This window comes from Globicephala melas, chromosome 17 (assembly GCF_963455315.2).
Source record: "Globicephala melas chromosome 17, mGloMel1.2, whole genome shotgun sequence".
Taxonomy (NCBI): Eukaryota; Metazoa; Chordata; class Mammalia; order Artiodactyla; family Delphinidae; genus Globicephala; species Globicephala melas.
The window spans coordinates 38,715,953-38,728,963 of record NC_083330.1 but is presented as its reverse complement, the minus strand read 5'-3'; the positions used below and the strand labels follow the sequence as shown (position 1 = coordinate 38,728,963).

Genomic DNA, 13,011 nt, shown 5'->3' with positions numbered 1-13,011 from the left:
GTCCAATCCACTATTATGACCAAAGATAAGATGCTTTGCTATGAAATAAATATCTTACTGACCACCCCATTTTTAATGCCTATGCCCTTTTTTTTTTAAAGTATAGATTTGGAGTATATCATGAACTTTTTTTTTTTTAATTGAACTATAGTTGATTTACACCCATACTCTTTGTAATATAACATTTTGCAGTTAGTGGTTAAAATTTCCTTGGTTCTTTATTCATTTTAAATCTTTAATTTATTCTGACCTTAGATTGTATCATCACTCCTCATCAAGGAAAGTAGCCTCAACATACTGTGATGCTATTGAGGTTTAAGTATATCTAATTTTAAAAGACCTAAATGAGATTTTTTTTTAAATGAGAAAAGTATTGATGTCTTATTTCTTCTAGATATTGTAATATCCCAAATTATTTTCTAAGTGGTATGTAATTAGGTGTGTACTCCCTCCTTTGATTATTTTTGCTCTTTATCTTCTAAGTGCTATAGAGTTAGGTAAACTTACATAATCTAAAACTTACTTAGTCATATTTAGTCCAAATTTTACTTCAAGGAATTTCAGCATATGTCCATTTTCTTTGTGGGGGACAAACATCTGAAGGAGAAAAACACTAGTTACAACAAAGAACTATTAGCTAAGTTTATAGCAATATGCTTTAGTCCAATACTAGAACTAGAAAATACAGCAAGACCACAAAACAAAAAATATGAATTAAAAATACATGATCTAACTATGAAGCAAGGAGATTTATTGGCATAGTCAATCACATTACTTTATAGTTAAGCATAAAACTATAATGGGGTAGTAAGAAGATTTTAACCTTATCCCACCTGGCTTAAATAACTTACCCACTCTTTTGAATGTCTTTGACTCATCTGAATTTATTCCATATATTACTTAGTGTTAATTGGGTAATGATGACATTTTAAATTAAATGAAAAATAAAGTGTAATTTTTAAAAAGTATTTCTATAGGAAAGACTCAGAATCCTATTTTCGCACCTAATATACTAGGTATGATTATTGTTCAACTAAACATGTTACTGTACAAACTCTTACTTTGCTATCCCATTATTCTCGTTAAAATTTAGCCCAGTATATTTCATTATTCAATTTGCTCTACCACATGAATCTCAAACACAGAGTTACTTACTTTCATTATAATATTCAATGTCACTGTCAGAGTACACACCAAGTAAAAATTAATCACTTTCATTATTTTAGCCACGAAAGTTCCTTTCTTCACATTCAGCTATGCAGGGAGGAAAATTATATGAACAAAGAAGTGAGGTTTAAAAAAATTAACAATTTAAAAATTCCCCCCAAGAATGATAAAAAGGCAATTCTAATTACCTGAAGGCACTTAGCAAGCATTAAGGCTATTACAAAACTTAATAAAGGAGATACCAATAAAGCCGAATTCTCAAACTGCAGTAAATATCCCAGAAAGAGAGAAAATATATAGATTTTATAAACTTCATGAACCTGTTGGGACAAAAATAAAATGAATGAGAATTAAATGAATTTTATTGTACATATTTTCATTACGTAAGATTTGACTACAATTATAAAGTAAATGCTCTACTATAATTTTGGACAGTATTATATTTACAACCATTCAATTCGTAGTTTTAATGCCATGGGATGTAACTAATTTATCACTTCCTTTTTAGAAAGAACTCTCCGCAAAGTAAAAAGCTTTGAAACCATGGATGTCTAAATCAGACTGGAAAAACCTTCTTTAATCCCAGGCTCTGACTTAATTTCACTTGGTTTGTCTTGTCCATCTATGCAACATCAAGCTGCATAAATCAAAAATCATAACCATTAGCAGCAGTTCCCAAAACCTATCCAGTGAAAATATACTCCCATGAAATGTAGCACCAGAGAAAAGGATTTCGCACTTGGTCCATTTAACAGTGACAATAAGAAAGTTAAATTCAATTTCCTAATAGAAGATCTCCCAGGAAAGTTATGTCTTACTATATTTCTTTTCTAAAATTCTATAGTATAATAATTTAATCTGCCATAAAATAAATTCCTTTTAGAAAGGGGAGAACTAAGACAAAATATAGACACTAGTTGGGGGGAGGGGGAGGAATCAAAAGGCAGAGTGTTAAAAGTTAAAAAAAGAAAAAAAATCCCAAAAAGGCCAGAGCCATTTTTTAAAAAGATACCTCACTGTCAGGAGGCTGAAGCAATGACAAGAGAGGGCATTATGGGATCTTCTGGGTGCTGGTCATGTTCTATTTTTTCATCTTGGCTGCTGGTTCTCTTAGCTCCAAACCTATCCCTCTATCCCGGCCTCATAATGCTGGGGCCGGCTTCTTCAGTCTACATTTCTGCTTTTTCATTTGGCTCTCTATTAATCTCTGCCAATCCATGTTAGCGAGAGATAATAAGAGTTGGAGGAGAGAGCACGGGCGTGTTCCTTACTGCAGCCTGCAGCTCCCGGGAGGATCACCTCAGCAATGCTTCTTCACTCCAACAGAGTTAATTCCTTCCTGTTAAGGCAGCTGGATGCAGCTGCAGTTTCCCTAACACTTGAAGAACGAGCTGTATCACATCTTCTTACCCCAGAGATGGCAGAATCAGCTGGCCAGAGTACCATTCTCAGAAGTCTGGGTCCCATTTCCACAGAGCCCTTCTCCCCAGTTCAGAGATACCAGCAAAGCTGAGCAGTGGCCCTTCCTCAGAAGTCTGTTTCAGCTCCACGGGGTTCCCTCCTCTAAGCTTCTACGTTTTAATAATTCCAAATTCTTCCTTTCAGCCCTCAGCTCTAGGGGAGGTAGCTGCTTCCTGAAGTTGCTACCTCTATAATACTTTCAGGTACTTATTACCTTTTCATTTAACAAGTTAACAACTTTATACTTGGTTAATGATTGTTTATATTAAATTCTCTCTATTGAAATAACCTAAATGTTGGTACTCATCAGAATTCTGGACCATCTGAAGAAAAGGAAGAGAAGAGCGAGAAGATTCCCAAATTTCTGGCTTAGACAACATATTAAATACTTAATACATGTTTATAAATAAAAAAAAAAGATGAGAGGGCAAAAGAGAAAAAGATAAAGAAACAAAGGAACAAAATGTTTATGGGAACCTTTAGTGCTGACAAGTATAAATTGATATAACCATTCTGGGGAAAGGCTTGGTATCTTTAGTTAGATTGAATATGTACACATCCTTTGACTTGTAATTCCACTATGAATTTGACTTGTAATTCCACTATATATTCTAGAAAAATCTTGCACTTCTGTGCCAGGTGACATGTATAAAAATGTTACAGCAGCATTGGTCATATGAACAATAAACTGGAAAAAACCTGAAATGTTCATCAGCAATAGAATACACCAGTAAATAAAAATGAATGAAATATAGCTCTGTACATCACCAGGGATGAATCTCAGAAGCAAATCAGGCAAAAGTAAACAATACATTATTTGACAACATAGTTTTAGGAATACACAGAGAGGTGGTAAAAAAACAAAGAAAAAGAAGGAAAGGATTAACAAAATTCAGGACAGTTAGCCTCTGATGGGGAGGGAGCAGGATGTGACTGAGAAAAAGGGGCTTCTAGTGTTCATATGCTCCATATCTTGGCCTGGGTGTTCAAATACTCATATTTTTTCTATACATTGTATACACAGCATGCATATACTCTTTCGTACATTCCTATATTTCACCTTTTTCTTTTTTTAAAGAAACAGAAAGGGAAGATGGAGAAGTAGCTAGAAATAGAGAGGAAGCACAGGGGTGACTCTGGTTAAGCAGACCATGTTTAAGGGAATTTCAAAGTGCTTCTAAAAGGACTAGGGGAGAATAAGTTTAGCAACCTTTTGAGTAGAAGTATAAATCAGAGCCTATTAAAACATTTCAAATTAAGCTTAAAAGCTAAGTGGTTTTATACAACCCTATAAAGACATTTATTCTCTAGATTTAAAATAATAATTTTGAAATGCCATAATACCTTTTCACTTTGCTCCAGTGAAAAACTATCTAGCAAGAAGAGAGATATTGCTTGAAGAAACAAGAGGTAGTGGCTGTACTCCCACATCATCATAAATGTGTAAGTTGAAGCACTCATCAACAAGTAGCAAAACCTCTAGGGAAAACAAAGAAAGAAACTAAATATCAACAGCTTCATTACTATAAAAATCTGTGAGGTTGTTACCTCAAATATTGCAGCTCTGTTACTGCTTCCACTTTAAGGCTATACAATTTTTGAAACTTTGTTTTTAAATCACATAATTATTAAATCCTTACATAAACAATAAGATCTTAAATCAAGCACTCTAAAGAGAAATCAACCACTTGCCCTTCAATGTTCAACATTATACTGAGAACTTCAGGAAGACAAAGAAAAAAAGAAAATTCAGTACAATTTTCTTTCACCCCAAAAGAGATAAAGGAATAAATATTTTTAAATGGTGGCTTTTACTAGACTTGACTGCTCGGCTTTAGTTACAGTGGAAGTAACTCCTTTCACTCTATAACATTTTCACTTCCCTGGTGCTTCATATTTTCCTAAGAGCTTCCATGTGACTAGTCTATTTATGTCTCAGCCCATTCCACACCCCATGGAAAAAAGTCCATTTCTTTTTTCATTTCCTTTCAGCACAGTGTGGCCTTACCTTTTCCCAAAGTTTATACTGTCAACCATGTAAAACTCTCAGCTGTTTTCATCTGCTAAAGTACTAAACACAAGGATTTCACTGCCCTTGCCTGAAATATGCCTGGCTAAAGTCTATTCTGTCCCTCCAAATGTCATCTCCCAAGTGATCCCTTAGTGAGAAACCAAGTCTTAGCATATTTCTAGCAACAGTCTCAACTTCTTCTAGGGACCTACCTTTTTATTCCTAATTCCTCCATCAGCCATAGTGTCAAAACAATTGGTTCTGATAAGAACAATGAAAGGACAATAAGAGTCAAGTCAAGAAACCTAAGATAAGAACTGTGTTCTCCAAAACTAAATCTTTCAGACTCAGCTGACTATACTCAATGATAAATTCCAGAGTCAGAGATACCTCAGACCATCAGCAGATGTAAGAATTTTTCAGCATCCTGAATAAGATTAAGACCAGATAACAAAATGAAAGAGATGGAAAAATTCCACCAGTTGATCACATATCAAGGGCAAGGCCCAGAAGGGCTCAGCACTAATAGAATAACATAAGCTTCTGCTCTATCTATCACCATAGCTGTAAGAGAAAGTGTTCTGGAAATCTTCTCATGTGGAACAACAGAACTGTAATAAACAGGCCTAAAACCATTATCCTCAGAAAAACCAGCTCCAGAAATCAATGAAGGGTCAGATCTAGATTCAGCTTAAGTAACCTACTGGCCACTTAGAGATTACTTTGGGGATGCTAGCGAAAAGCTACAGTATAATGAAACAAATTGCCAATTCCAAAGGTTTATTCTCAAACTACTCTAAGAACATGCGGTGAAAATATGATAGAGGGAATTCCCTGGCGGTCCAGTGGTTAGGTCTCGGCGCTTTCACTGGCAGGGCCCAGGCTGGACCCCTGGTCAGGGAACTAAGATCCCGCATGCCGTGCGGTGCCGCCAAATTAAAAATAATAATAGTAATAGGAACACATGTCAAACACAATCTGGAGAATGACCTAAGTTTCTCCTTTCTCTGGACATTTTCAAAATTCTATGCACTCTTGTCTACCCCTTACCTTTCTCACTTCATTTTCAACTATGCCTTTATTGTCAGCTTTTTTATATATATTACTTAAGTAACAGTAAATGGGTTTCAGTAATCAACCACAGATATCTCTGGATGGCTCCATGTAACTGCACAAAAGATCTGAGCTTGGATATCCTGATGCAACTGGGACCATGAGATCTAGTCTGAAGAGTGGAAAGCAAAGTACAAAATATATGATTAAAATATCCATGTTCCTATACTACTACTCAGTAACAAAAAGGAGCAAATTACTGGTACATGCAACATCACTTGGATAGGTGTTTATGGCATTAGGCTTTATGAAAAAAGTCAATCTTGAAGGATAACATGCTACAGAATTCCATTTACATAACCCTTCAAAGTGACAAAATTACAGTGACAGAGAACAAATCTATGGTTGCCAGAGGTTAGGGCTGAGGGAAAGATATGACTATTAAGGGGTAACATAAGTGACGTATAGTGTGTGTGTATATATACATACACATCTTGATTATGGTAATGATTACTTGAAACTACACATGATAAAAATTCATACAATTATACACCCTTCCCCCCAGAAAAGGAATGCATGTAAAAAAGTTATAATAAAAAATACATATATATATTTAGTTTTAATTAGTTCACATGAAGTTACAAAAACAGTACAAAGAATTCCCATGGGACTTCCCTGGTGGTGTGGTAGTTAAGAATCCACCTGCCAATGCAGGAGACACAAATTCAATCCCTGGTCTGGGAAGATCCCACATGCCACGGAGCAACTAAGCCCATGTGCCACAACTACTGAGCCTGCGCTCTAGAGCCTGCGAGCCACAACTACTGAGCCAGCGTGCCACAACTACTGAAGCCCGCACGCCTTGAGCCCGTGCTCCATAACAAGAGAAGCCACCGCAATGAGAAGCCGGCACACCGCAATCAAGAGTAGCCCCCTCTCGCCTCAACTAGAGAAAGCCTGTGCACAGCAACAAAGACCCAACACAGCCATAAAAGAAAAAGAATTCTCATGGACTGCCTCACCCAGCTTCCCTCAATGACAATATCTTACACGACCATTATACACTGTCAAAACCAGGAAATTGGGCTTCCCTGGTGGCGCAGTGGTTGAGAGTCCGCCTGCCGATGCAGGGGACACGGGTTCGGCCCCGGTCTGGGAAGATCCCATATGCCGCGGAGCGGCTGGGCCCGTGAGCCATGGCCGCTAAGCCTGCGTGTCCGGAGCCTGTGCTCCGCAACAGGAGAGGTCACAACAGTGAGAGGCCCGAGTACCGCAAAAAAAAAAAAAAAAAAAACAGTAAATTGTCACTGATACAATACTATTAATTCAGGTACAAACCTTCTTTAGATTTCAACACACACACACACAAAGGCATGTGTGTACAGGGTAAGTTCAAGGGGAAGCAAACATAACTGAAGGATTGGACAGTTTTGCTTTTTATATAGATATATTTTTTGGTTCCTAAGTTTTATTCAAGAACTCATACAAAATATACCAGATAATTGAGTTTTATTCCTCGTCTTCCTCCTCTTCTTCATCTTGATTAATCTGGAAGTAACGCAATTCATAACTTTCTTTGTTGTTAGCAACTACGCATAACCAGTCACAGATTATTCTTCTTCAAATATTTTTTGGTGAGGTATTTCGAATACCTTTTGGAAAAAGGCACCTCAGAAGTTACAGTAATCTTGTTTTTGCTTCTTTCAATTGTTACAACACCTCCACCAAGATTCCTAGCTATTCCATTCACTTTCTCCCCTGAAGAAACTGCTCAAAGTTGGCAGCATCCGTGACTTCATCTTCTACAGAATGGGTATAGTCAAGAGTAAACTTTAGGACCTACTTCTTTTCTTTGCCCACGCTGTGCCATGAGATTTTTAACGGGCACCATCATAGGCAGAAAGAGCAGTTTTGCTTTTTAAAAAATTGAGTTTTAAGCTGAAGGGTTAAGAATACAGTAAACTTGCTTTTTTTTACTACCATGTTTTTATAGAATCCTTAATATTGTTACTCCTTTAATATTTTCATAGATATTTTGCTCTTGCTGTGTACTCTTGAATACCAGATGAGTGGTTAGTTATAAATAATCAAATAACTGTTAAGGACAATTTTCCTCCTTTACCTTAATATGAAGAGAGGAAAAAAGAGAAAGAGGAAGGGGAGGGAAGAAGGGAGAATATTATGGAATACTTTCAAAACAGAGAAAAATAATTGTGGTTAAATAAAAAAGGAGAAACAAAATGTAAACTAAAATAGGAGTATAAGCTATTCTTGGATCCCTTCAAAAAGCACCAAGTCCTTGGTAAACAACAGTAAACTGAATGGAAATATACTTTTCACTGTATATCTATCCATTTGCAATGACTGAATTTTTTTTTTACCATCTGTACAATGTAGATGTATTACTTTAAAAAAAATTTATTTATTTATATATGTATTTTTTGGCTACATTGGGTCTTCGTTGTTGCACACAGGCTTTTTCTCTAGTTGCAGCGAGTGGGGGCTACTCTTTGTTGTGTTGCACAGGCTTCTCATTGTGGATGCTTCTCTTGTTGCGGAGCACGGGCTCTAGGTGTGCAGGCTCCAGTAGTTGCGGTGTGTGGGCTCAGTAGTTGTGGTGCATGGGCTTAGTTGCTCCACGGCATGTGGGATCGTCCCAGACCAGGGATCAAACCCGTGTCTCCTGCATTGGCAGGCGGATTCTTAACCACTGCACCACCAGGGAATCCCCTGTATTACTTTTTTAATTTAAAAAAGTTAGAATTTAAAAAAATACTAGAAAGAATACATAACATGGCAATAAAAATAAGTTATTCAGAAAAATATAAAATATAGTATAGAAGGGAAAAAATAAGTTTACATTTCATTCTACCTTTTCCAAACTCCTTCTTTTAAAATAAATAAGAATAATAGTTTTATTAAAAAGATATTTAAAAAAAGAAAAAAAAGATATTTGAAAGGGAATTCCCTGGCGGTCCAGTGGTTAGAACTCTATGCTTCCACTGCAGGGGGCACGGGTTCAATCCCTGGTCGGGGAACTGAGATCCCACGTGCTGGGCGGTATGGCCAAAAGTAAAATAAAATAAAAGAGCCTGTGCTCCGCAACGGGAGAGGCTGCTACGGGAGAGGCCACAACAGTGAGAGGTCCGCGAACCACAAAAAAACAAAACAAAACAAAACAAAAAACTTGAAGAACTATTCTTTCCTAAGAGACAGCTACACAATCTAACAGGAAAACACTCAAATACTCCCTATTATAGAAAATATTCTTTCTCAGAAAGCTGTTTATACAAAACCAACAAAAGGAAAATTACAAATCTGAAATGTGTTCTTATTATTTTAGATAAGAAAGGAAATACTAGTGTTATAAAAAATGAAATAAAGTTTGCTATGCTCAGGACATCTGACATCACTGAAAGGAGGAAAGAACATTTTTCAGAGATTTCAAAAAGGAACCATAAGTAAATACAATTTCCTGGCCAACCAGGTCCCTACAGTCCCTTTTTCTAGCCAGGAATTCTTAACCTAAGACAGGCAGACAGACTGTCAAAGGATTGCTACATTTAAGTCAATTTCAGTGTAATTGGTTGCCTTTTATAATCACATTTATTTTATTTTATGCATTTAAAATCATTATTCTGATAGAGTCTCTAAGCTTCACTTGACTGCTGAAAGGGCTTATGGCAACAACAACAAGAGCACAACACTAAGAATCTAAACTATCCAGGATAGTCTCCTGAAGCTCACTAGCTTACCTACACCTCAGTCACAGAAAACATACGGGCAAACAAAATATGCAGTGCTACATTGTTGTCCCTTGTAGTCACTCTTTATATCTTCATTAATATTCTTCAACTTGTGATGATTAAAGGCCATCAATGTTCCAGAAGTGAGAGAAATGGTAAAATAACGAGACAGATTAATTTTCAAAATAAGATATTCTTCATATATTTGTCAAATAACTGCACTAAAACAATATAACATCTCCTTTCTCATAAATATAATTTACTGTCAATCAGATTACAGAATAACAGTTATAACAAGACTACCTAACTATATCCTTTACGGTGTAGTTCAGGTTTCACTGAGTATAATTTAACTCTTAATATGAATAGCTTTAAAATAATGTACCACATTTGCAATACATCAGAATTGTGACAAATAAATTTGTATCTTACCTCTCCATAAGAATTTAAGTTGCTTTTTAAATAGCCTGTAAGTGCAGCGACTTGGCATGCAAAATATGGTAGTGCCCAGTTTTCTCTTAAAGGAATGGAGTATTCAATTCTTGTCGTATCTACCCTAAAATAAACCACAGATGAACAGCAAAATAGCAAGACATTATATTTGTGTAACACTATACTTTTCAAGGCACTTTCACACACTGTTGTTCTCCATATCCTGTGAGGTAGGTATGGACAAAGCCACCATTACCTATACAGCATCTTTGAACAAATTAATAGTGTTTCACCCTTACCTTACCTCCCACCCAGGAAGACTTAGTGCTGCTGTGTCTGCTTGATGAATAGATGGGCCTCTGTGAGAAGTTGAAAAAGGCATCCCTGCTCTGGGCAGATACAGCCTCATGCTACAACACACAGCTTGCTGCAGAGTACACTGGAGTTCAGCCCCCCACCCTCCCTTCCCTTAACAAGATGGCTATCCCTCTCTAGAGCACAATGTGCACTACATAACTAGCAGGCCTGGCAGATCCACAGTTCTTATACTAATCCTTATATAAAAGGAATATGAAGTTCAGAGAGGTGATGACTTAATGAAGTCATATAGCTAGTAGGTGACACAACTAGGATTACAATGCATATCTTCTGATATCTAGTTTAATACTTTTTTCAATCAGCAGGTTACCCAGAATTAACATTACAGTAGTCCTTTATGTGACAGATCCAGAGAGCTTTGAAAATCTCCAGAATCAAACACAATGTCTTTGCAGGCTCCTCCTAAGTTTCTCCTCTATCAGTTTTCATTGAGAGCCTGTTGTCTCCCATGCATATCCTCACATCACAATGGACTCCCTTCCCAACAATAATTAAATCTGGATCTCATAAACCTAATGGCTATTTCCCACACAAAAAACAAAGGTGCTATTGCTTAAAAAACTTCATGAAAATTGCTGCATAATTCTCCTAATGGAGACAAAATTCTTGCGTGTAATTTAGTTCAGTCAAATTGTGGTACAGGGAATTCCCTGGTGGTCCTGTGGTTTGGGACTCCATGCTTTCATTGCCGAGGGTGCGGGTTCAATCCCTGGCTGGGGAACTAGAATCCCACAAGCCACGCGGCATGGCCAAAAAAATTAATTAAATAAATTAAAAAAAAATTTTTTTAATGTGGTATAGCCATACAATAGGATACTACTCAGCAATAAAAAGAAATGAACTATTGATACACCCAACATATATGAATCTCAAAATAATTATGCTGAGTGGAGGAAAAAAAGAACCGAAAAAGTATATGCTATATGACTCCATTTATATAAAATTCTAGAAAATGAAAACTAATTTATAGTGACAGAAAGCAGATCACTGGTTTCCTGATCTTTCCTGATTTTCTACAGCAGTAGAGGTGGGGTAAGAAGAGGAAAAAGGGAGAGGTTACCAAGGAGCACAACGAAACTTTTGGGTATGATAATGTGTATTATACTGATTTTGTTGATGGTTTCACAAGTGTGTCTAAAATTATCAACTTCTACATTTTAAATATGTACAAGTTTATTCTATGCCAATTACATCTCAATAAAACTTCTAAAACGTATTAGAAAATAACCTGTGTTCTATGAATGTATATGTAATTGAATATATATACATAAATTAAAAACATGAAGATAAAATGAAATAAAAGCTGGAAAAAACTTAGTACAGTGTCCAGAACCTAGTAAACAGTATTAGATCTTATCTCTTTTACAACTCTGTAATGAACTAGTTTTACTTAACAATATATTATGAGCATCTTTCCATAGTATATATGTCAATATACTTCAAGAATATTGAATGGTCATGGCACATAACTGTACAGGTTTATCATAATCTAACCAGTTCCTATTGTTATATACTTACATTGTTTCTGGCTTTATCTATTAAAAACGTTTTTTAAAAACAGGAACCAGGGCTTCCCTGGTGGCGCAGTGGTTGAGAGTCCGCCTGCCAATGCAGGGGACACGGGTTCGTGCCCCAGTCCGGGAAGATCCCACATGCCGCAGAGGGGCTAGGCCCATGAGCCGTGGCCGCTGAGCCTGCGCGTCTGGAGCCTGTGCTCCGCAACGGGAGAGGCCACAACAGTGAGAGGCCCGGGTACCGCAAAAACAACAACAACAACAACAACAACAAAACAGGAACCAATGTTTTTGTATAGTGATCATTGGTTTCACTGTTAACTTTTAATTCTTTAATCCAATTGGAATTTATTTTACTATGTGTGCAATAAGTATTTCTTTTCCAGATTTGATTGCTGCAATACCATTTAGTGAACATCATGTATTCTAAAGGCCACCTACTTTCATGCAATATTATTTATGAAAAATTGTTGTGAAAGTTAGCTTTCTAAAAGACAAAACAAGATATTCACATGTCATAAGTCAGGAAGTACGAAGGAGAAGATGTCTATTCTCAAGTCAGGACTCTGCCAACCACTCTATCAGCCTAGAATTGGGAAGGTGAACCTGGCAATCCTCATTCCAAAGACTCACTCACTACCCCTACCCAACACACAGCTTAGTGCAGTGAAACCTATAAAACTCTGCACCAGAAGCACTGTCTGGAGAAGGGATGAAGGAAACCTCTAGTCATTGCAGCTGAGTAGGGTCTCTGCCAGTTATTCTCTACACGTGAACAAGCATCCGCACGGCCACAGTCCTGAACACTTGTGCTACTCTTGCTCTTCCCCACACCATCCATGCCTGGTGGTAGTGAGAACCAGAAGGCTACTAGTGGGATGTGACAAAATCCAATGAGACTCACTTTTTCCTCCCCAGCAGCAGAGTCTAGCAGACAGCAGCACAAACCAGCAATTCAAATAACAACTACTTTTACCAATTTCATCTATGGATGCATTCCCAGAGATCAGCTAACTCTGAGTTTTTGTGTTTTCATTTTTTTTTTTTTTTTTTTTTTTTGCTGTACGCGGGCCTCTCACTGTTGTGGTCTCCCCAGAAAAAAATCAGAAAAAAAATACTAAATGATGTATTGCTAAGTAAAAACAGAATGATGTACTGATCACTGTGCTAAAAGAAAAAAAAAAGAGATTTCATAATGGACTGAACAGAGCAACATGATGAGAAATGAGTCATCTCACGGTACCTAACT

At 36.8% G+C, this 13,011-nt stretch overlaps 1 protein-coding gene across 9 annotated transcripts in view; it reads right to left on the bottom strand.

Annotated features, from left to right (window-relative positions):
- The window catches only part of DPY19L4 (dpy-19 like 4), a 62,336-nt gene that overhangs the window by 24,415 nt on the left and 24,910 nt on the right, over positions 1-13,011 (bottom strand). For all 9 annotated transcript variants that reach the window (XR_009559577.1, XM_060287428.1, XM_030862908.2 and 6 more), the window contains 5 exons: positions 9,871-9,994; positions 3,973-4,107; positions 1,356-1,487; positions 1,156-1,254; positions 524-597 (listed from right to left, as the gene is read on the bottom strand). Coding sequence is in view for 8 of the 9 variants with exons in the window: in XM_060287428.1 (XP_060143411.1) it covers positions 524-597; positions 1,156-1,254; positions 1,356-1,487; positions 3,973-4,107; positions 9,871-9,994 (564 nt within the window). In the remaining variant the exon portion in view is untranslated. The remainder of the gene's footprint in view (positions 1-523; positions 598-1,155; positions 1,255-1,355; positions 1,488-3,972; positions 4,108-9,870; positions 9,995-13,011) is intronic.